The 24128-nt window shown below is 36.0% G+C and overlaps 1 protein-coding gene and 2 long non-coding RNA genes across 6 annotated transcripts in view; 1 reads left to right on the forward strand and 2 right to left on the reverse strand.

Moving 5' to 3' along the window:
* The window catches only part of LOC126814529 (protein mono-ADP-ribosyltransferase PARP14), a 123955-nt gene that overhangs the window by 56873 nt on the left and 42954 nt on the right, over positions 1 to 24128 (reverse strand). For all 4 annotated transcript variants that reach the window (XM_050539727.2, XM_050539726.2, XM_056099580.1 and 1 more), the window contains 5 exons: positions 19024 to 19185; positions 12840 to 13091; positions 9181 to 9417; positions 7276 to 7536; positions 1414 to 1677 (listed from right to left, as the gene is read on the reverse strand). In XM_050539727.2, coding sequence (XP_050395684.2) covers positions 1414 to 1677; positions 7276 to 7536; positions 9181 to 9417; positions 12840 to 13091; positions 19024 to 19185 — 1176 coding nt within the window. The remainder of the gene's footprint in view (positions 1 to 1413; positions 1678 to 7275; positions 7537 to 9180; positions 9418 to 12839; positions 13092 to 19023; positions 19186 to 24128) is intronic.
* The window catches only part of LOC126814566 (uncharacterized), a 114037-nt gene that overhangs the window by 56873 nt on the left and 33036 nt on the right, over positions 1 to 24128 (reverse strand). The gene's annotated exons all lie outside the window — the stretch shown is intronic.
* Positions 20848 to 22452, forward strand: LOC126814575 (uncharacterized). Its single transcript, XR_007677673.2, has 3 exons — positions 20848 to 20944; positions 21324 to 21374; positions 21587 to 22452. It is a non-coding gene; the product is annotated as an uncharacterized LOC126814575 (long non-coding RNA).

Genomic DNA, 24128 nt, shown 5'->3' on the forward strand with positions numbered 1-24128 from the left:
CATCGATGAATCCCTCATCTTGAAAGTTTGGGTTGGGTGTTATACGAAAGGCTAGGGATGGGAGCGCATGAATGGAATCGGAAATTAAAGGAGGAAAACAACACAAATATAAGGAGCCAGCTCGGAGAACCTGACAAGTCTCGCTGTTTGGCGATCCTCCCCTGCCATCCCCACATTTAATTTATACGAGGCGCCGATATGGACAGGGTGTCGGTAACCTCACAAGCATTGTTGAATTCCGCATCTTGAGAGTTTGGGTTGGGTGTTGTACAAAAGGCGAGGAAAGGGTATGGTATGGCGTATTGGTATCATGTCGGGATGTCACGGTGTCGACCTTCATAAGGCGACAACCCGACATCGCGACATTTTAACCCGACACTATGACAACCCAACATTTTAACCCGACAATATGACATTTTCACCCGACACGCCGACGTTAAAAATATTGTAATGTTGTGTAAAAATGTTGTATTGTTGGGTTAATATGTTGTGATGTCGGGTTGTCGTAGTGGTACAGGACGGAGGGCCTGGCAGGGGATAACGTATAGTGTTTTGGATGGGACGGAAAATCGAGGTTCTGTGTTTATATCTAAGCGAGCACATAAAAGACGCCCTGACAGATGGAATTCAATATAAGAGTAGCGCCGCTATCCGAGCAAAGTTTCTCTCACAGTACACTGTATAGCGTATGCCCATCTTCATTAGCCCAGTTTCCCTCACAGTACACTGTATAGCGTGTGCCTGTCTTCATTAGCTCAGTGCAGAACAGTAGGGCATTGAACACAATTTCATTTCATTCAATTTTCCTACTTTTCTGCACCAATCAGGCAATGATTCGTGGTATTTTTTAATCGAAATTCAACTGTGAAGGATTCTTTTATGTGCACGGCAATGTGTAAACAGGAACTTGTTTTTTGTCCAATCTACACAACTAGACACTGTACTTACCCAGACCCTTTGTCCTGCACTAACGACAGGGAGGAACTACTCTGCAAAATCCCAGGGAACTTTCTTGACCAACACCAGGATCAGTGTATATAATCATAGTATTGATAAGAATATGGCCGATAACCCGGCACCACGAAATCCCAACACCACGACAACCCTAACCCGACACCATGACAACATTCACAAGGTTTTGGGCGAAATTGTGGAAAGCTGAACGCAAAATATTTAAAAAAGAATCCACCTAAAACTCTAGCCTCTAACCCGTTCACTAGCCTATTGTTGACTGACTGACAGGGTGACGACATAATACCCCCACATTGGGCGTATAAATATCACAGAATTTTGTTAAAGGTTTTAATGAATTATAGTTGATTAGAGAACATTGGGGTATTATGCAAAATAACTTTAAGGTAAAAGCACATTGGGGCATTATACAAAATATCTTGAACATAAAGGCATATTTACCCTTTTCCGCAGATAAAGTAACATAAGCACATTTTTCCTCTTGATTTATTTCAATATTTTCAACAACAGCACCAAATCTTTTCTCACTCTCTAAATACATCTCTATCATCTGTTTACTTGATGTATCTTTATATCCACTAACACGAACTATTCTTTTACCATCATCATGTGTTGAATTATCTAATTGTGTTGATGGGTTGAATATTTCAACTGTTAAATTATAATCATCTAATATATGTTCTCTACTACATACCAATTTGGCATCTGGAAAAAAGTACAATCGTTTGCATAGAAAATATATCAAAATAGTCCGTTTTACCAACTTATCATTCACACGATTTTCCTGGTCTTTATAACAGCAAATTTCGGATTTGGCACAGAAAGATACAATAATTCAACAGCTTACCCCGCCCTTCCTTTAGACAAAATTCTTTAATGTGCCATCATCGAAATTTCTTGAAACAAATTACCATCATGACTTATACTAAAATAATACAAAGTTTGGGAAATATTCCACTTTTTCTGTGGTTTGTCTCGCTTATAGTTTGTTTTTATTTTGAGTGAAGTCTGTATTATTACAGGCCTAGGACTGTACACATACCAGGTGAACAACTAGACTACATGACTGACATACCACACAAGATTGATACATTATCAGATGTATCATTAATAGATTATGATTGTAACCTGTGATTTTAGCTGTTTTTTATGATTGTGGCCTCTAGTCCTCGTGGGTTAAGTTTTGTGGGTTCTTGGCTGAAAAGGTGGGGGTTCCTGGATTAAAGGTTAGTAAGAGTGTTGTAAATGAATGGTATATGTAATAGATACAAAAACTTGGATAGCAGTTGGCAATGCACAAGATAACTTTAACATTAAAGTGGTTATAGTACAAGATATAACCCGAAGGGCGTGATGGACGAGAAGGATTATATGAATATATAGCCCGAGGGCTCGCGGATTTATATTGCATATTTCTCATTATTCTTTCTAACCATGCACACTCGCTCAAACTTTAAAGGCTAAAAATAGCTCACCAAATCAGTGTGTATAAACACGTGACCACGCTCTATATAAACAATCATAACACTATCAGTATTGTCTTTTTAAAGATTTGTTGACAGCCAAATATAGCAAAGGGAGGGCTCAAGTGAGGGAAGATAAATCCTCGAGCCCTTGGGCTATATATTCATATAATCCTTCTCATCCATCACGCCCTTCGGGTGCTTGGATGAGAGGGGGATTGTATTCCATATATGCCCTTCGGGCATCTCAGATTTATATTGCATAGTTTAAAGGGTTGTCAACAAAGGAAATAACAATTAAAACAAATTAGTAGTTCATTTATTATTTATTCCACAGCCAGCATACAAGATGAACAAATTTAGCACATACTGGTGGTAAAACCTGGCAAATATATATCCATATTTCCTGTTTGCAGCCTTCAAAATGTCTGAATGTGAACAACCACCATTAAATGTCGAAGAAGTTGATGCCCCTCTAATTGAGTGGGCTTTAAAAATAGAAGTATCAATACTAGCTAACTTTAATATTTCTCTTAAACACCTAGCAAAAGTTCCTGGAGCTACAGCCTTCTTCGTATAAATGGAAAACAAATCCTTGACTGGATTTATGGTATTCTACTGTTGTACGGATATACTGTCTCAAGTAAAACAAGGACAGATCCTGATATCTTTAAAACTTGGAATTTTAACCCTGAATAACGGTGTTAAAGGTCGAGAAGTTTTCGAAACCTTATTTACTCTCAAGGTAATAACAGAGCCTGAATCATATAAAGCATTATGGCAAAAGGCTGTTAAAATTTGACACCTCTGAGCTGTAGCTAAAGCGAACAAACCAACTGTTTTTATATGTCAGTATTCTCAAAGATGAATTTTGCAATGGATACAGCGTACCCAACTAATTTACTAATATTGAAGCATTCCAAGTAAACAGATATCTGTTGAGTTACAGAGAATCTAATAATGTTTTTTACACTATAAGGAAATTGATTAGACATATCTCCTAAGAAATTTATAAAACTACAGATGGATGAAATGAATTAATTTGTTGTCCACAACACCAAAAATTCCATCTTCTCCAGCTAGGCGAATGCATACTGTTCGTAGTAGATGACCGCCAAGAATTAAGGATATTAGCAGATTGCTTTGATATTCCTCTATTATAGAAGGATTGCCAGGCATCCTGCATCCTGTTAGATATAGATTCTTCCCTCGAAGAGATTGTAAAGCACCATTGTGGCTTAAAAGTAAAAGGTTCTTGCGAACAGGTAACCGAACTGGGTCGGCTGTGAGCACTGATAGTAAAATTGGATATCATACAGGAGTTGACCAGCCTGGAATGATTATGGCTGCTTGATCTACTGTTTTGAAATACCTTTGCCAGAACCATTGATACATATATAGAAAAAGCATTGCATGCTAGAAAAAAGGTCTGGATGTCAAGAAACATTTTTCTAAATGTCTATTAAGTCTGAAAAAAGGATTACAAATCTTTGTAAAGATATACTCATTTAGCTTAATTCCGTTGAACTAGAAAATATTCTAGACAAAATGTCCATCAATACATTAGATTTACCAACAACATGTTTGGCTGACAAAAAAATTCCTTTTTTCAAAGACCACAGCCAAACTTCTTTAGACAATTCAAAAAGATTACCAATATAACCACCCTGATTATTTATATAAGTAATACAAAAGTATTATCAGACTGGATACAAATGTGTATAAAAAAACAAATATGACCACAGACAGAACATAGAATATTACTCAAACTTCTAAGTAATTTATATGGTTTCCTTGCTCTTAAAGATTTCAACGGCCATTGCTTTGGAAATTACCCCTGTGGGCACCCCATCCATATGGGAAAGCATCTGATGTTATGAACCATTTATACATGTATACTAGGTGGATGAATATAAAACCCATTATATATATACAAACCTTAGATATCCACCATTCTATTTCCAAAAACATTGCCTGAATATGAATGATATCATTATCACAACTGAAGATACAGTGTGACAGAAATATATTTTTCTGTTTGTCTAAATAATGGATAAAAATAATGCAAGTATAATAGAAGTTCTACTAAAGGAACACTGACCAATAAATGATGGCTCATATGAATTAACAAATTTGAACTAAACAAAATTTCCTCAGCCATTATTATTTATTTTAGAAACTCTCTCATGTCAACAAGCTTGATAACTTTCTGTATTAATTATGAAGCCTAAAATACTTTCTGCATTAATTATGAAGCCAAAACTAAAAAAGCCTGCAGCAGATAAAGAATCATCTATAAAGTATGTACATATAATGCCCTGTTTCCTGAGCCAAGCAAACACAGGTTTGAGAGTTTTTGTAAAGATATGTGTAACCGATTAAAGACCAAAAGGTAAACATGTAAACACATAAACTTGATCTTGCCATTTGAAACGTAGATATATTCGATGATCAAGACAAACAGGAATTGAAAAGTAAGCCTCTTTAATATCAATGGATGTTAAAAAATCGTTCTGTTTAATAGCCTTAGGGCAATTGCCAGTGTTTCCTGCTTAAAAAGTTTTTTTGTTTTTTTTTTTATAATAATAATATAATAATAATAATAATATGACTGTATGCTGATACAGAAGTAGGCTTTCTTACATATCATTTTAATGACTTCCTCATCTATTAAAGACATCTGTTTACGATTAAAAGGCAGTCTACTTGGAATAGCCTTCTGAATATAGGAGTTGAAATGTTGGAGATGACATTCCCCGAAGGGCCTGCCGTAACAATCCAGCCGGACAAATCAACAGGCCTTGTGGTTAAATATATTGGGTGCTACCTTTTGCTGCGATATTTCCTAAGAAATAATCTATGCTTCAGAGACAACTCTAAATGGGCATTGCCTAAGGTTATGATAGAATCTACAATAGAGGACTACCTCAGGGTCAATATTTTTATTTAAAAGAGGTATCAGAGGGCATAAACCCAGACATGATAGTTTTTGAACCTCCTGAAGATAACAATCCTGAGCCGCTTTGGGCAGGGCATGACAAATATCCTGGTCCAACAAAGGTGGCAACAATCTCTTGCATTTAACTGATAGAGGATAGTAGAATGTCAATTTCTTTTTCTCAACCTTTTTATTGGTAGCTTGGTTGTTCACAGAATCATTAAAGACATCATCACCCTAAAAGATTTTGGGGATGTCAAACTTAGTTTCTTGTGTTTACTCCATGAATTCATCATACAAACTTTGAGGATCCATGATATCTAAACCTGATTGATTATTAGTTACTTAAAATGTTATTGTATACTTTTTATCTTCATGATGTAGTGATACCGCGTCTTCAAAACCATGTGATGCAGGTCTATTAACCGACCTAACAGACTGATGAACAACAATTACAATCAAGACTTTGATTTTAAGATGGATTGTTATATTAAATCAGTGAAGATTGGACATCAAGGAAACCTGGTTTTGAAGAAACTCAAATTCATTTTTATCTACTAAAATGCCACCACCTGAAAATATTACTTGCATTATGATTTAAGCCTATAGCAGGGGCCGTAACGGCTCATTTTGTCATGACGACATTATTTGTTGCAGGCTTATTAATAACAACCTTTTTATTAGATCTACTTATATACTTATTACTACTAGTATAAGGGTAACCCTCTTTATTATTGTTAATATTATGTTAATAATCAGTACCGGTAATAATGCAAATTAATATTACTTGCACTATGATTCAAGCCTATAGCAGGGGCTGTAACGGCTCGTTTTGTCGTAACAACATTATTTGTTGCAGGCTTATTAATAACAACCTTTTTATTAGATTTATTTATATACTTATTATTACTACTAGTATAAGGGTAACCCTCTTTATTATTGTTAATATTATGTTAATAATCAGTACCGGTACTAATGCAAATTAATATTACTTGCACTATGATTCAAGCCTATAGCAGGGGCCGTAACGGCTCATTTTGTGGTAACAACATTATTTGTTGCAGGCTTATTAATAACAACCTTTTTATTTGATCTACTTATATACTTATTATTACTACTAATATAAGGGTAACCCTCTTTATTATTGTTAATATTATGTTAATAATCAGTACCGGTAATATAATGTTAACGTTACGATCATCATTATCATTATTATCATATATCAATCAAATTCTGTTGACTCAACACAATTGAATTGGATAAATTTACAAACCAACTATATTATTGGCGTTCGATTTAAAGGCCTTTATAGACCTTTTAGCGGAAAATTTCTGTTATTATGCTCGTTTTAACCTATGGGTATGTTAAAAATGTTATTATCGAGTTCAGAATCGGAAGTATACCTCCATCATTGGACTGCTGTTGTAAACATCCGGTTTATTCTTGATTGTCCCGCTCATGGTGAATATAATCTCTTGTCTAAAAAAGCCGTATAATTATGACGTTTAAATCTAGCAAGTTTGCGGTTACATTATGATCATTTAAAAGATCTGCCTCGCAGAATCCCTCCCTAATACAGGTCCATGATAAAATATAAATGATCAACACACATTGAACACAATGGAAAGAAAATTTAAGAACATGATAACAGCTTTATCACGAACACACGAATGTGCACAGTCTAGATCAAAAGAGAAAAAGACAATACTGAAAATGTTATGATTGTTTATACAGAGGGTGGTCACGTGTTTATACACACTGATTCGGTGAGCTATTTTTAGCCTTTAAAGTTTAAGCGAGTGTGCATAGTTAGAAAGAATAATGAGAAATATGCAATATAAATCCGAGATGCCCGAAGGGCATATATGGAATATAACTTTAAAGATTAAACATGATATTTACCCCTTTCACTCGATAAAGTAACATAAGCACATTTTTCCTGTTGATTTATTTCAATATTTTCAGCAACTGCACCAAATCTTTTCTTACTCTCTAAATACATCTCTATCATCTGTTTACTTGTTGTATCTTTATATCCACTAACACAAACTATTATTTTACCATCATCATGTGTTGAATTATCTTGTGTTGATGGGTTGAATATTTCAACTATTAACTCACAACCATCTAATATATGTTTTCTACTACATACCAATTCAGCTTCTGGAACAAAAACAGAAAGTATACTGTGTTCTTAAAAAATATACCCAAAACAACCCGTTTTTTCTTACCAACTTTTGATTCAGATGTTTTTTCCTTACCTTACACATAAACTTTTTTCCCGTGCTAACAAAACCACTTTGTTAAATTTACCCCTTGTTTCACTAAAAGTAAATAAATTGTGTATCCACTTTGTTAAATTTACCCGCTGTTTCACTAAAAGTAAATAAATCGTGTATCCACTCTGTTAAATTTACCCGCTGTTTCACTAAAAGTAAACAAGTGTGTATGTGTATCCACTCAATCTGATTAACACACAGATCCTATTTCCTTTCTTTCATTTATAGTTCAAAATTTTGTTTTACTTGCTTTCACAACACTAGGATCTGGAAGAGTTGTTATAATCTGCGTTCTGGTTGATGTGAGGGATTAGCCAATAAAACGGTCTGTTACAACAAGTTCTTGGTGTGCGGTGAACGTAACTGTGGGTAAACCACTTGAAATGTCACCGGTGATTGATTAATCAATGTCTGACGTCATAGGGTCAAAAGCCACTCGTATGACCCCAGACGCGACCTTCCACTACAACCGGTCAGATCTTCATGTAGGGTAGGCCATCGAAAGTATTAAAGATAGGTTGCCAGGCAACGAAACATACGCCCACAGCAGCTAAATCATCTGGGCAGTCAACAAGAGTTGTTGCATATTTTTACTTTTTCAGTAATGAAACATTTATAATACACTAAAATCTGATTAAGAGTAACAACTCATTAAGTAATTATCAGAAAATCATTAGAATTTGTTTGGTTTTATAAATTTCTTCCCCATGCTAATGTTTGGTATACGAAATATTTAATATCACGGATTTAGCTGTTCAAGTTATCAAAATTCATTAAAAATCAATATACTTGTTCGTTTCAAGACCTTAAACTTTGTGTATCAATCTGAAGTCAATCGGATGATATAATAAGCCTCTAGAGCGTCACAAGATTTTTCAAAGTGATCAAGGGCCATAACTTTGGCAGTTGAAAATCAATAGGATTTTTCGTCTCATGACCTCAAACACTGCATATAAATTTAAAGTCTGGCAGTAATTATTGGAAATTGCTGAAAATTAATCGGCTTCTTTGTCTCATGACCTTAAACACTGTGTATAAATTTAAAGTCAATCAGATATTAACTTTGGCCTCTTGAGCGTTCACAAGATTTTTTGAAGTTATCAAGGGCCATAACTCTGGCAGTAATTATCGGAAATCGCTGAAAATCAATAGGATTCTTCGTCTCATGACCTTAAACACTGTGTATTAATTTAAAGTCAATTGGATATTAACTATAGCCTCTAGAGTGTCCACAAGATTTTTTGAAGTGATCAAGGGCCATAACTCTGCAGTAATTATCGGAAATCGCTAAAAAACAATAAGCTTCTTCGTCTCATGACCTTAAACACTGTGTACAAATTTAAAGTCCATCGGATATTAATTCTAGCCTCTAGAGCGACCACAAGCAACTGTGGACGCAGGACCTATGTACGGACGGAGGCGAGGACAATATATGACCACATTTCAATGAGGGCGTATAAAAAACGAAACGAAATATAGATCTGTATTTTAATCAGATTGTTTATCCACTTTTAATTGTTAAACGTACCTTCGGTTGTATCAAACGTGACAAGTAAATATGTTTTATCTTCACTCAGTTCAACTTTTTCTGCTTCTGCTCCACACTTCTTCTGATTTTCAAAGTACAACTCCATCAACTGAAAACTTGTTGACTTAAATCCAGATACTTTAATTGCCTTTAATTCTGGAATTTCTTCTTCATAATATTGAACAGTTAATGTCTCACCATCCAGAATATGATCTCTTGAAAGAACAATTGTAACATCTGAAAAAACATCATATTATACTTGATAAATGATCTTGTTCCTTAAAAGAATTACTCAAAGAAGAACAGATTAATCCTGTTAATGATATAAGATTAATCCTCTATAAAAGGACCTTACATTTTTTTCCCTAATCTAATGTATCTGATGAAGTTTGACTAAGATCGGAAGGTTATCATTAAAAACTAATCTTATCAACACAGCCTCTGGTCTTCTTGGGTTTGGGGCAGGGCTCTATAAAAGTTGGGTGTGCCTGCGCACACACTTGAAAATGTGCCTGCAGGGTCATACTGAAACAGAGTGAAACACTGGGATGTAGCCAGGATTTGGTGAGTGGTGCAAAAATATATTTGACGAGCGGAGCGAGTGCCAAAAATATTTGGGAGGGGGGCGTGGTCTTTTATGAAAATTAAACCCTTCTTGGTGTATTTTCAGAGCATCTGCTGCCTTTTGTATTTGGTTCAGTGCAAATCAAATTTCCATTTATATATTCAAATTTTACCAAATTCACTTAATTTTCATCAATGATACAGGGATATAAAAACTTTTTGACACCACCCGACCGAGCATAAAATTGTCCCGCCCCACTCTGTTTCTCTGGATAGATAAGTTGCGGATCTTTCGGTATTTGTTGTTTTGTTGGTTTTTTTTTCAAATACTACTTTATTACTTTGAGATTAAAAATTAAAACGATTCTTAAAACGGTGTTTGTGTTTTATTTGAGTACAAAGAATTATGACAACAGGTGGATATTGATAATTAAAACACGTGGTATTATTTGACTTGTTTGTAAAGTTGTTGTACGTGTCTCACGAATATTATTATTATTACGGTTGAATGAGAATCAGGTCAGGCAGAAACTGAGAAAGCTCTTAACGTCCTCCTAGTCCTACTCTCGGGCCGTAGCAAATCCACGGTCAACACCGGTAAGAAATAAAATAAGAAACATAGTGAAAATTTGCAGGCACGTGTTGGACAATTACGACATTCAAACCTTTAACATTGGAGTGCCGTAAATTGGTCTGGGTAACCTATTTACGGCAAATAAACAAATATAAAGACCGTAGAATAATTGTAAAATGAATAGACCTAGGCCTACACACCTTCTTAGTATAAATAAACAAAATACCAATACATCTTTCTTTAAACTAATTTGGGATGATAGGGTCTACTACGGCACACAAAAATAAATTATGCCGTGACAGACATGGTTTGCGTACGTCAGCTTTTACCATGGCTTTGCCATTTAATTGCCGTGGTAAATTTCGAGCGCCGAGTTTGTGTACAGAGAAGGATGAAGGGGTTTAAATACGACTGGGCGGCTTACTTCGATTTTTTCTTTGTGCTGGGCGGCAAGTGGCTACATCTTTAACAAGAGCATCGCTAACGCAGCAATATACGTCCACATTCCTGTTTTGTTTGATATGGTCCAGTTTGCATTGAGGGTCTGTGAAATAAAACTGAGTTGTAGGACTGCTATCAGTTTAACATTTCGTTCACATTAACAGAACGCAATTTTTGTTTTAAAACAATCGATGTCTTTATTCTAAAAGCATGACGTTTCGAATAGGTATGCAAAGTTTCAAAAGGATCTGTTAAGAATTGCGGCCTGTAGGCAAAAGACAAGACACACACCAAAAATAATAATAGAGGTCAGCCTTAGGCTTAAGGAATAAGTATAAAGGAATAAGTATAAAACAGTTTTCAAGACGATCGATTAAGAAATGCGGTCTGCAAGTGACACACAGACATAAAAAAAAAGAAAATGGGCGTAGCTCTGCCCCTGAAAGTTGGGTATTGACCACAAATAATAGGGATGTTCCTTAGGATAGAAGGAATATGTATGCCAAGTTTCAAGGTGATACGATAAGAAATGCTATCTGTAGATGACATACAAATAAATAAATATAAGGAATGGGCGCGGCTCTGCCCCTGGCGGTCGGGCATGCACCAAAAACAATAGGGATCATCGTTAGGGTATAAGCAATTCATATGAAAAATTTTCAAGACGATTGATTAAGAATTGTGGCCTGTAGTTGACACACAGACCTAAAAAGAAAAGAAAATGGGCGTGGCTCTGCCCCTGGGGGTAAAAAAAACAATAGGGATCACCGTTAGGGTATAAGCAATTCATATGAAAAAATTTCAAGACGATTGATGAAGAATTGTGGCCTGTAGGCGACACACAGACATAAAAAAGAAAATGGGCGTGGCTTTGCCCCTGGGGGTTGGGCATGCTCCCAAAACGATAGGGATGTTCCTTGGGGTACAAAGAATGTGTATGCAAGATTATAAGTTAAGAAATGTGGCCTGTAGACGACAAACAAACAAATACTAGAAATGGGCGTGGCTCTGCCCCTGGGGGTCGGGCATGCACCAAAAACAATAGGGATCTTCCTTGGGGTATAAGGAATAAGTATACCAAGTTTGAAGAAAATCCAGTAAGAATTGCGCCCTGTAGGCGACACAAAGACACACGAAAAGAAAATGGGAAATGGGCGTGGCTCTGCCCCTGGGGGTTGGGCATGTACCCCAAACGATAGGGATGTTCCTTAGGGTACAAAGAATGTGTATGCAAGATTATAAGTTAAGAAATGTGGCCTGTAGACGACAAACAAACAAATACTAGAAATGGGCGTGGCTCTGCCCCTGGGGGTCGGGCATGCACCAAAAACAATAGGGATCTTCCTTGGGGTATAAGGAATAAGTATACCAAGTTTGAAGAAAATCCAGTAAGAATTGCGCCCTGTAGGCGACACAAAGACACACGAAAAGAAAATGGGCGTGGCTCTGCCCCTGGGGGTTGGGCATGCACCCCAAACGATAGGGATGTTCCTTAGGGTACAAAGAATGTGTATGCAAAGTTTCAAGATTATTAGTTAAGAAATGTGGCCTGTAGACGACAAACAAACAAATACTAGAAATGGGCGTGGCTCTGCCCCGGGGGGTCGGGCATGCACCAAAAACAATAGGGATCTTCCTTGGGGTATAAGGAATAAGTATACCAAGTTTGAAGAAAATCCATGAAGAATTGCGCCCTGTAGGCGAACCACAGACACACACACACACACACACACACATACATACATACACACACACACACACACAGACAGGGGCGACGGCATAATACGTTCACATTATGAATGTGGACGTATAAAAATGTGCCTGCAAAAAAGTTTTTTTAAAGCAAATGTGCCTGCGCACGCCGTGCGCATGTGCGCGGAAATATCATGCCTGGTTTGGGGGATCCTAAAATGCTTATTTGTTCAAGTTTACTCACTGATCTGCCAAGCATCTTTAGATCGTCAAGAAGGCAGTTTTTACACAGATTACTTCCACCTACCTCAGCAGTTTTTTTCATCTGAAATCCTAGGAATATGAATTGCTTTGACTGTTTACTGATAATCATTTGTGCTTAACTTACCATCAATTGTTGAATAAGTTACAAGGGTGTAACCATCCTCTTTAAAAGACTTTACTTCTTCAGCAGAAGCTCCAGATCTTTTCTTGCTCTCAAAATACATATCGATCATTTCTACTGATGTGTTAGGATTGAAGTCAGTAATTTTTAAAGTTTTGTTCTCTTTTTCAATTTTCACATCTCCAGTAAAGGGTTTCACACAAACATCAGAACCGTGAAATTGCACAACCTCTTTCTTAGATATGTGTTTCACCGCTGAAATTAAAGAAACATAGTGTTGTAAATGAGGGGTTTTATAAAGGTCACGTGATTAGTGTGACGTAACTGATGTTAAACGAGTCACTTAAAATACAGCTACCAAACATACAACACATCGCTACTACAGCTCGTCTACTTGAGTGTTTGGTGGTTCAACATAGTAAGTCAAGAAATATTACATTGGCGTCGCCGTAAATTCATTTGACTAAGATTACGTTGAATATTGTAATATTGGATAAAAGTGCTGATTCAGCATTTTGGTCGTGATCAGGTGATATAGCTTTCAGTGAATTCTGAAGGTTCAAATTGTTCCTGTTGATTGTTATTTGATATACTCGAAGAAAGAAGAGAAAGGAGTAAATAAACGTCATTTCAATAACCATATTAAGGATTACAGCATAAACCCATTGATATAGATAATTATTATTCTTTGTTTCACATAAACGAAGAAAAGTGGTCATGTGAGCTGTTGTCATTCACGACAGCGTTAGTTACACTTTACTATAGGCGGTCATAGCTGCCAAAAATTACACCTTCTAATTAAACATACATTATGCAAGAGCAAAATCTGATTATTGCAAGTCTTAATTTAGGCTTCAGATGTTATAGAAATTATAAATTAGATCTTTATTTAAACAACAAGCCCAAAATCAACTCTGTAGACCCACGGATGGCTCGGCTACAGCTCGGATTTAAATCGGATTTCACTTATTAATTAATTCAAATATGGCGCATCCTGATGAGAATACATCAGTTAGATCGAGGCTAAATGATAGAGTGTACTTAGCGAGGCCGCTGTACAGCATTTCCGCATGCCATTGAAAACTTTACTTGATAATCGAGATATGTAGGTGGAGTTAACGCCTGTCAATCAAACGATCGACCACGGTGAAGGCACATTTCACTACCATTTCTAGTCAAATATTACAACGATGATAACTATGTTCAGAATAAAGTAATTTGACTGAAATTTTCAATATATTTTTCTTTCATCATCTACTTTTAAACTGTTATAGCAAGAATGGCCAATTCTCTATAAAAATCTCCCATAATGTATCTTTAATCAAAGTCAGTGTATTTATTCCTGATAATTTTCATGAATTGTGCTGATGCACATTGAGTGAAAAATTATTTAATTCTTATTTGAATTAAAAATTAATATTTTTACTGACTTTATCAAGTTGGTTCTTCAAGTTCTATGAGTTACAATCCCTGTTGCACTTATTATTGAAATAGGTGCATAAAAGGTCAATTTAACTTGGTGTATGGAAGATAATCTCTGACAAAATTATCTTCTGAATATTAACTTACAGCCAATTGGTGATAATTTACAATAAAGATAACCTGTTTTATTGTCTGAATTTTCTTTGTCAGCTTTCATTGAAGGAGGGAGAATGGCTACTATAGACACGCAGACAGCTGATTTGAGAACCTTAATGTGTCTGGCGAAGATTGGGAAAGTGGAGGCGGAAAGGATCATAGAAGAAAGGGAAGTTTTAGGCATCATAACAATGTCTGATGCAACTGAGGTCACCGGGTTGCATCTGGAGTTCAACCTGTCCCGATGCAACAGACGGAGACAATAGCAACCTTTAAAGTTCGCGGTGTTGCTGACAGACCAGCAATGTTCGATATCCAAAAGAGTATGATGCGTTATGACACACGGTTCATTCAACAGAATACACTTACACCCCAACATCCCTTTTCCAGATTCAGCTCTCCAGTGTCCAATCGGGGGTATCTGAATTCAGATGACCGCAATTCTTCAGCTTGTAGCCAGTCTCCATCTCCTAACCCTTATATCCATTCATCTCAACACGTCTGACCTCTCTTCTGGCCAGTTGTCCAGGTCACCATCTTGGTCTCATCCTTGCTCTGCTTCAAGTAAGCTGCTTTGGAATCCTCGGGATTCACCAAGTGGTGCCACTGCGGATCAACACGCACAGTGGCAATCAATTTCTAGGGACAGAATCAATCCTTTAAACTTCAGTCGACTGGCTGTGAGGGTAAGAACAGAAAGTACAATTCATACTAATTAGTATCGTCATGGTTAGAGTGGGCTTTCCGGGGTAAGATTAGTGTTACCCATCTACTTGTTTGAACAGCAAACTGATGCAGTGATATCAACATTTTTTTTGAATGGGGTGGAGAAAGTAGAGGTAGACAAAGCTGTTTGAATGAAGGGAATCGCTTCTGAGCTGTTTTCTGGTGATTTGTTGCCTGGTAATACTACAACTTTTGAAAGTTCTTTCTTGGATTTTGGTGTGGTTTCTATGTTCGATCATGTTACTATTGGATTGTACTTCCCAGTGCAGAATAACTGTGTGATGAATGGTGCCCTTTCGGTTGGAGAAGAGATTCTTGTTGATCCGTATATCGCATACCTGCTTCCGAAGCAAATATTTCCAGTGTTTGGGACAAGGTTCTATGCTGTCTGTAGATCCTGATACCAAAGTTGATATTCAGACAGGTTTCATAGGAGCAGAAACTGGTGCTAAAAATGTTATGCCATCTCATTCTGACTGGAGCCCTACATCAGTTTTGATACACAAGCAGGTGAGAACGATTCGAAGGTGTGTCAACTTTCCTGTGGTGCTGGTTGTGTCCGAGATGAATGACCGTAGCTGGGTCTCCTGTTATACCAGCACAGAAATAAGCATCCAACAATGTAAAAAGGAGATCTCTGCCACTTGGTTAGCTTGGGGTACCGATCCTTTGGTTGCAGGTCTTTGTGGCATAACATTATCAGGTTCGTGCTTGGTGATGTTGGGTATGTCATTGATTCGTCCTACAAGACTGAACAGAGTATGAAGTTGCCACCTCCTTGAAAGGATCCTTATCTTGGTATTGCTGCAAACCTCACATTGTATCGGTTGGATGCCAGAAAACAACAAATAGTTATCCACCGTGATCAAATCAAGCAATGCTTGAACAACTTGCCATTATGGTTGGAGCGACACAGACATTCCTTTCTAGATCTAGAAACCGGTGTTGTTTCGCCCTGCCTGGAGTCTATTCACTTGAAATCAATGATGTTCTGGATAACAGGCTTATAGTTGATGAATTGGTTCCAGCTGATTCATTCCATGGGCAGGTGTTGTAGGATGTTTTTACTCTGACCAGAAGTCTTCGCCAGAAGTTTTAATGATTTTACTGTGTAGATAGTGTTCAGTTTTATTGTACATACTGATTTTAACAAGATGTTTGGTCCCTGTATGATGTTCTATGAAGTATTGTAAGATTCCCCCTGTACCCTAATCTGTGACCAAGTGCCAACAAAACGGGGAGGAATGTTGTAAATGAGGGTGTTTTTAAAGATCACGTGATTAGTGTGACGTAACTGATGTTAAACGGGTCACTTATTATACAGCTAACAAACATACAACACGTCGCTACGTTGGGGGGTTGGATGGACGAATGGTTAGCATGTGCGCGCTGTATCAGAAAGCCTGTCATTGAGTCAACTGGCGTGGTTTCGAATCCCCGGGTGTACGTGACAAGGGTAGGGTCGTCTGTCCAACCTCGTGGGTTTTCTCCAGGTCCTTCGGTTTCCTTCCACTGCTAAAGACCCCTACGCACAAGCGAATTATTGAAATAACATTAAACCATATGTTAGTCCCGAAATGACCTAGTTTGTGTCTAGTGGACGTTAAACCCCATTTCTCTCTCTCACTTGAGTGTTTGGTGGTTCAACATAGTAAGTCAAGAAATATTAAATAGGTTGCCAAGCAAACAAAAATTTGTGCACAGCAGCTAAGTCATCTGATCAGGCCATAACGGTTGCTGCATTGTCATTTTTTAAGTACCCCGGTAAATAAAAAGTCAAATCTTGATACTAAAAGTCAACACTAGAATTGCCAAATGTGACTTGATATCTAATGGCATAATATTTATTAACAAAGGGCAGTAAAACTTTATTTGCATCTTTGAAATTGTTTTAAATATGTTTAGGTCTTCGAAAATCTTCACTCTTGCAAAGTTCTAGGTTGGTCTAATAATGTTATCTTAGCTATGATGAGGAGCTATTTTATTTCATTTTATATCTACTTTTCAAAAAGGGAGATATTTCTTATACACAACCATTATCTTTGCTATTAAAACAAAGTTACCGTCTCCTGATATTCAACCCTTGTTTTCTTTATCCATACCAATAAATAGTACACCGAAAACCAGCTGCTGCCAGAAAGGATACGCCCACACTTTGCAAGAGATGGATGGAGAACATACTAAACGTGCATTTTTGTTCAATCAATGGCCATAATTCAGGAAGTTATGATCCGATATGCGCGAATATCGAAAGGAACCAATATCTTTGGATTATAAACATGTATTTCAAGTTTCATCGAAGGGCGAGGGGCGGCCATTTTGTCCGACAGTTTTGGCCCGATTTTAACGAAATTCAAACTCAACAAACATTACGGTGTAACGGTGATATATTCAAACGTTGTTTTTTTTAAATCGGATAACAATTGTGACCTCTAGAGGGACCACAAGCTACAAACGTGATTTTTCATACAACCAGAGGCCATAATTCAGGAAGCTACGATCTGATATGCGCGAATATTGAACGGAACTGAGATCTTTGGGTTATAAACTTGCATTTCAAGTTTCATCAAAATCGGATCAAAATTGTGGCCTCTAGAGTCTAGAGGGTCCACAACTTTATTATACCAGATGTTTACACTAATTGCGTACATGGGGCGGCCATTTTGTCCGGCAGTTTTGGTCCGATTTTCATGAAATTCAAACTCAGACAAAATTACGGTGTAACAGTGATATATTCGAACGTTATTTTAAAGTTACAATTTCATATTTTCTAAGAAAGTCAAAAGATAATTATTTCTATGTCTTTTGCTCAATAGGTTGTCAACTCACTATTATACGATCATAGGTGTCATTCTCACACTTAAAACTCATTTACACCTGAAATAATAACACAATTCCCTCTCAATTACCTCCCTTGTTTTCTATTCTCCACCATGGAGTAGTTATCTTCAAACGTTGGAATTTGAAGATGAAAATGATATTTTTGCCAATTTCTCAACTGGCAATAGTGAATTATAGGATTAATAGGATTATTCTTTAACGAGGTAGGTCTGTTTATAGATATCATCTTTTTTAAGGCTTTATTTTAATAAATTTTAAAAATATAACTTAAAAATATGAAATTGCAACTTTAAATTAGATAATAATTGTGACCTCTAGAGGGGCCACAAGCTAAAAACGTGATTTTTCGTACAATAAGGGGCCATAATTCAGGAAGTTACGATTCGATATGTACGAAAATGGAGAGGAACCAAGATATTTTGGTTATAAACATGCTTTTCAAGTCACAACCCTGATACACAATATTTTGACACTATTTGCGAACGGGGGAGCCCATTTTGTCCTTTCAGTTTTGGTTCGATTTTTACGAAATTCGAATTCAGCCATCCTTAGGGTGTAACGGTGATATATTCAAACGGTTGATTAAATCGGATAAATATTGTGACCTCTATATGGTCCACAAGCTAAAAACGTGATTTTTCGTACAATCAGGGGCCATAATTCAGGAAGTTATGGTCCAATATGCGCGAATATCGAAAGGATCCGAGATCTGTAGGTTATAAACATACATTTCAAGTTTAAACCAAATCGGATAAAAATTGTGACCTCTACAGTGTTCAGAAGCTAAAAACGTGATTTTTCGTACAATCAGGGGCCATAATCCATGAAGTTACAATCCGATACATACCAATATCGAAAGGAACCAAGATCTTAGGGTGATAAACTTATATTTCAAGTTTCATTGAAATCGGATAAAAATTGTGACCTGTAGAGTGTTCGCAAACAATTGCGTCCGGACGGACAGGGGCAACGACAATATACGTCCACATGAAAATGTGGGCGTATAATAATTCTATGTTATTGAGTATGAATTAATTATTACCATCAGATTTATCATATTTCAAAAAAGCCTTATTCTCTTTCTTATTCAAATCTACGGCAAGCAATTTGGCATCTTGGGCTAACTTTTTCTTCTCAAAGAACATAGACAAAGCTTCTTGAGTGACATCATTTGGTAATTTGCTGACTTCTAAAATATTAGTCTCTAGAAAATAAACATTTAATCTTAAATTGATAACAGATATCTAACATCACAAAAATCTCAAAATAAATACATGACATTCATTAATTACTTACAAATAAATAGTTTTGTAAAGCATTGAGCAATTGAATTGAGCATCACTCTGCCTAACCTGAGTTATTGTTTTCTAAAGACTCAATCAATCAAATTGATTATCTCTACAAGCAGAAACACTCATCATCAAACTCAGTCAAGGCATTTGCCTAATGAACATCAACACCAAGATTGAATATTCTACCTCAGATACGGGCAGAGTTCCTGTGTTCCAAAGTTTCGACCAATGAAATTGCTTATCTCTACTTAACAGACACAGAAAATGCCCATTCATTGAACCCAACAAAGGCATTAATCTAATTGTTATAGGTGGTAATATAGAAAGTATTTTACATTGTTTGTGTATATCAGTTTTTAATGTTTTTAGTATTGCGCATTTTGATCAGCACCTTTAAACCCCCACTTTAAAGGGACTATCAAAAATAAAAGTCCGAGTTCGTATGAAATTTAAGCGCCAAAATATAGAGGAATGCAGTATTTACCCTGCATCAAAATTTCAGCTCAAAATATTGAGTTGTTTGGACGTGAATGTCAAAAATGCTTATCAGGACACATAACCCTATTAAGATTTTTGTTCAATTTTTTCGTTGGGTGACCTGATAATCTATCGCCGTTCCTTTAGAGGTCTATACAGTGAATGACCCATGTGCCGTACTGATAACGAAAGGTAAATTTCACCTACACATTGTTTTTATAAAATAAAAGTGTGGTTTTATCCAGACACCGCATAATACAGCTTGGGACACCGGTTTCCATTTCCAAATGAAGACTGACAGGTGTAAGTTGTTTGAAAACATATCACAAATATTGAATTAGTTGATCTGCCCTTAGGTACTGGATATTAAGGAGTTTTAACACAAAATTAAGCAGTTTTATTCTCCAAAATATTATCGGGATTGCCCCTTTAAGATTTTACATTTCTACTGTCAGTTTCCTAAAGCTGTTGTTGCTTTAACAATAGTGAGTACATTTAAACATGCATTATGCAAGAGCTAAATCTGATTATTGCAAGTCTTAATTTAGGCTTCAGGTGTTATAGAAATTATAAATTAGATCTTTATTTAAACAACAAGACCAAAATCAACTCTGTAGACCCACGGATGGCTCGGCTACAGCTCGGATTTAAATAGGATTTCACTAATTGATTAAATCAAATAAGGGGTAACCTGACGAAAATACGTCAGTTAGATCGAGGCTAAATGATAGAGTGTATTTAGCGAGGCCGCTGTAAAGTGTTTCGGTATGCCATTGAAAACTTTACTTGATAATCGAGATATGTAGGTGGAGTTAACGCCAGTCAATCAAACGATCAGCGAAGGTGAAGACACAATTCGCTACCATTTCTAGGCAAATATTACAACGATGATAACTATGTTCAGAATAAAGTAATTTGACTGAATTTTTCAATATATTCCTCTTTCATCATCTACTTTTGAACTGTTATAGCAAGAATGGCCAACTCTCTATAAAAACCTCCCATAATGTATCTTTAACTGAGTTTCATCATTTCTTGAGTTTCATCATTCCTTGATCATGTGACATATTTGTTGGTAAATACATTCAGTTGTTAACCATCTTTGCTTCAAAGGGGAGCATTAACAAAGTCGTGTATAAGTTTAGTTTTTGGTGATTGATTTCTGTGAAGTTTTGGTAAAGAATTATTTACCAGGTATGTGGTCGCATTATTTCTGTTACATCTTTTTTGTATTCCTGATTGTTTTCAAATTTGAGTGAAGTCTGTGTCACGACTGTACAGCGCAGTGGACACTTATGGCTGGCCCCCGGATCCATTCACTTGATTTGATATTTGTTTATTTGGTGCAATGTCTATTTTCCATCTTGTCTGCAGGTTTATCTTGTAGATTTTTGTTGTGCGTGTAGTATGGTCCTCCTGCACTTACTAATAGGTTGTATCTTTAACTCTGTAGTTTTATATTTTAATACTGAAGTTTTTAGTTTTTATGGATAAATTTGATTAAGTTAATTTGCATATATGATACATACATTCACACATTATATATATATTTATATTTCTCATCCTATTTCAGGTTGTTAGGTTGATTAGCTAAACTAACTGAGTATTTAAAACCCCACTTCGGGTAAGTTAGTTTAGAATGTAGATATAGAGTATTTTTATTAAAGTACTGGTAGGCCTACATTTTTACTATTGGTTTCGAACAGTGATTCACTTTGTAGCACACGGAATTATTTCTATGCTGTAGTAATGGTGTTAGTTAATGTGATAATGATGTTTGTATTTTGATATTCCCTTTTGTTTTGTAAAACTTAATATTGAATTGTATATTTGCAGGGTTTTTATTGCTTGCCTGGTTTAATTGATAATAAAGTATTGAACCCGCTCTGGATTGTTTATTACGACCCCCAAACCCCCTCTACAACATTGGAGCCCGATAAGTTTGCTGGAGAGAAGATCCGTTAGAGTCAACCAGCTTATGGAGGAAAATTATTGGTGGAAATTCGTCTTCAGCGATAGGATCAATCAACTTAAAACGTGAATTAAGTGTGCGTGTGCGAACTTTTTAATCTACAAGGATAGCTATCTGTGCAGATGTTAAGGATAAGCCTACGTATGTTTTAATTAAGTTTCTTTATATTTTTTAATTAAGTTATTTGAATTATTTAAGGTTGATTATCTCCCCTTAGTCTTCAAATCATTTGGAGGCAGACCACCATTAATTTCCCCATTGACTTCAATGTTAATTCTGGCCTCTTTGCCCACCTCCAACTTTTCCCCAAATTTTCGTTGGGCTGGATGCTTTCCACTACAGACAGAGGAACAAATGGTCATGTCTTTGCACTAAAATTTGTATGAGGTTGACCACCAAAATTTGGAGATACACAAACTTGAAGAAGCATACTAAAAACATGTAACTAGTTGCCGTACATATCGCCGTAGCTAACCTGATAACCCTCTTATCCTTCCGCCTCAAAATCATGAATATTTACCAAAACCTGGCAGAAAATGTTAATTCAAACCCTCTTCATCCATTCTAGACCAAAAAATCAACACAAATGGGCATGCAAAAGGGGAGAAAAGAGAGAGAGAGAGAATTGCTATAAATAGACGAACTACAATTCGTGGGTACCGAGATGATGAAATTTAATGGTGGTCTGCCTCCTATATGGTTTTATAAGTTCATATATCATCAAAATTCTTTTCTTTATAGCTTCACATTTATTTTTGCAACATTATTATAATACAGAATCAGAAAAAAATAATTACTGCAGAAATGGTGACCCTTTAAAGTTATGTAGTGTTTTGTATACCGGATTGCAGCTCAGGTCCATGGGCCTTTTGTTCTAGAATTGAAGATTCTTTCTTAATTTTATCAAAATGTGAGTTCTGCGAAAAGATTTAAAGAGTTTCAGACAAGTCACATCAAAAATATTCAAAATATTGGAATATTTTTCAAAAATTGACTTTCTTTTACCTTTTTCTACAAAATGGTCCATTTTTGACACTTTGTATACCTCAAAATGCTAATATTTCCCTATTTCTGGGAAAGTCTGAGATGAAAAGCATTTATTTCTAGAAACCTTGGCCGGTATACAGGAAGACAAGCTGCAAATTTGTTGCATTGAAGGTAACTGTAAGGAACTATAGTGAAACCTGTAAGCCCACCCCCTAAAAATGTTGGTGTGGTAACAAATCCCACTTGTGTCCACATAAGTAATACTGTTGATGGAATATGGCTAAAAGCCATGTTCTTCTATCCCTGGCTTATATACATACATATAAACACAGTTTGTTATAAGAAGTATGAATTATTTATTAAAATATGGATTGATAAATGTAAAATAAATGCTGTATTTAGGTGACAACCAGCCACTCTAATAAAAGGGTCGCAAAGCACTATTTTTTTTTTTAAAAATGGGAATATTTCAGTTTTTAAAATACTTTAACAATCAGAGGTATCCTTGAAATTACATAGTGTAAATATTATGTGGAAGCAAGTTGTTTTAATCTTTACATCAATGTCCTGACAAAATGAGATGGAAAAAGGGAGTTCTGACATAATTCAAAGCATAAAAGGGGTATGAAAAGACTATTAATTAATATTTTATTGCCCTGTAAGTGCCACATTTTCAAAGATCACCACAAATAATAGATTTACATTCAAAATGTAAAACATTAAGCTGCAAAAAACACATCTACAACATATCCATTTTGGGGTGTGGACTCATTTGGAAGAAATGTCATAGGATTACATGTTTGACCATAAACAAAAAGTCTTAGAAATCCTTGAAATCTTATATGTAACTATTTGTTTGTGTCAAATAAAATGCTCGGTTACAATTCAAGCACAAAATCAGATTACTGCTAATTTGGAGTCAACAAATGTTCAATTGAATATCCAAATATCATCTTCAAGAAAAGGGGTGGGGTGGGGTGGGGAGGGTGAGCCAGTCTAAACGAAATGAAGACAGAGAAATTTCCCTGCAAACACATAGATTTTACTTTCTCGAGAAGGGAAATGCAACAATTTCAGGTTTTGAAAGATTAAAATTGTGTTAAGCCTGAGGAAAACAGCAGCAAAATGCAGTTCACTCATGTTTTGAAAATTCTAACACACCTAAGCAGAACATAATTAGACTAAATTTCTTAATTTTTAAATTTTTGACAAACACATGAATACTTTTTCAATATCTGACAAACACATGGATCCTTGCCAAGTTATTTAACAATGAAAATAAAGACATGCAAGACATTTTGGTTCATTTTACAACAGATGAATAATTAAAATTTTGACAGCAATATTGGGGGTAATCTGAAGAATTTCAGACAATTTATCATGATTTTTAGGCAAAATTGAGTGAAATTATGATACTTT

The sequence above is a fragment of the Patella vulgata genome, chromosome 3 (assembly GCF_932274485.2).
Source record: "Patella vulgata chromosome 3, xgPatVulg1.2, whole genome shotgun sequence".
Lineage (NCBI taxonomy): Eukaryota > Metazoa > Mollusca > Gastropoda > Patellidae > Patella > Patella vulgata.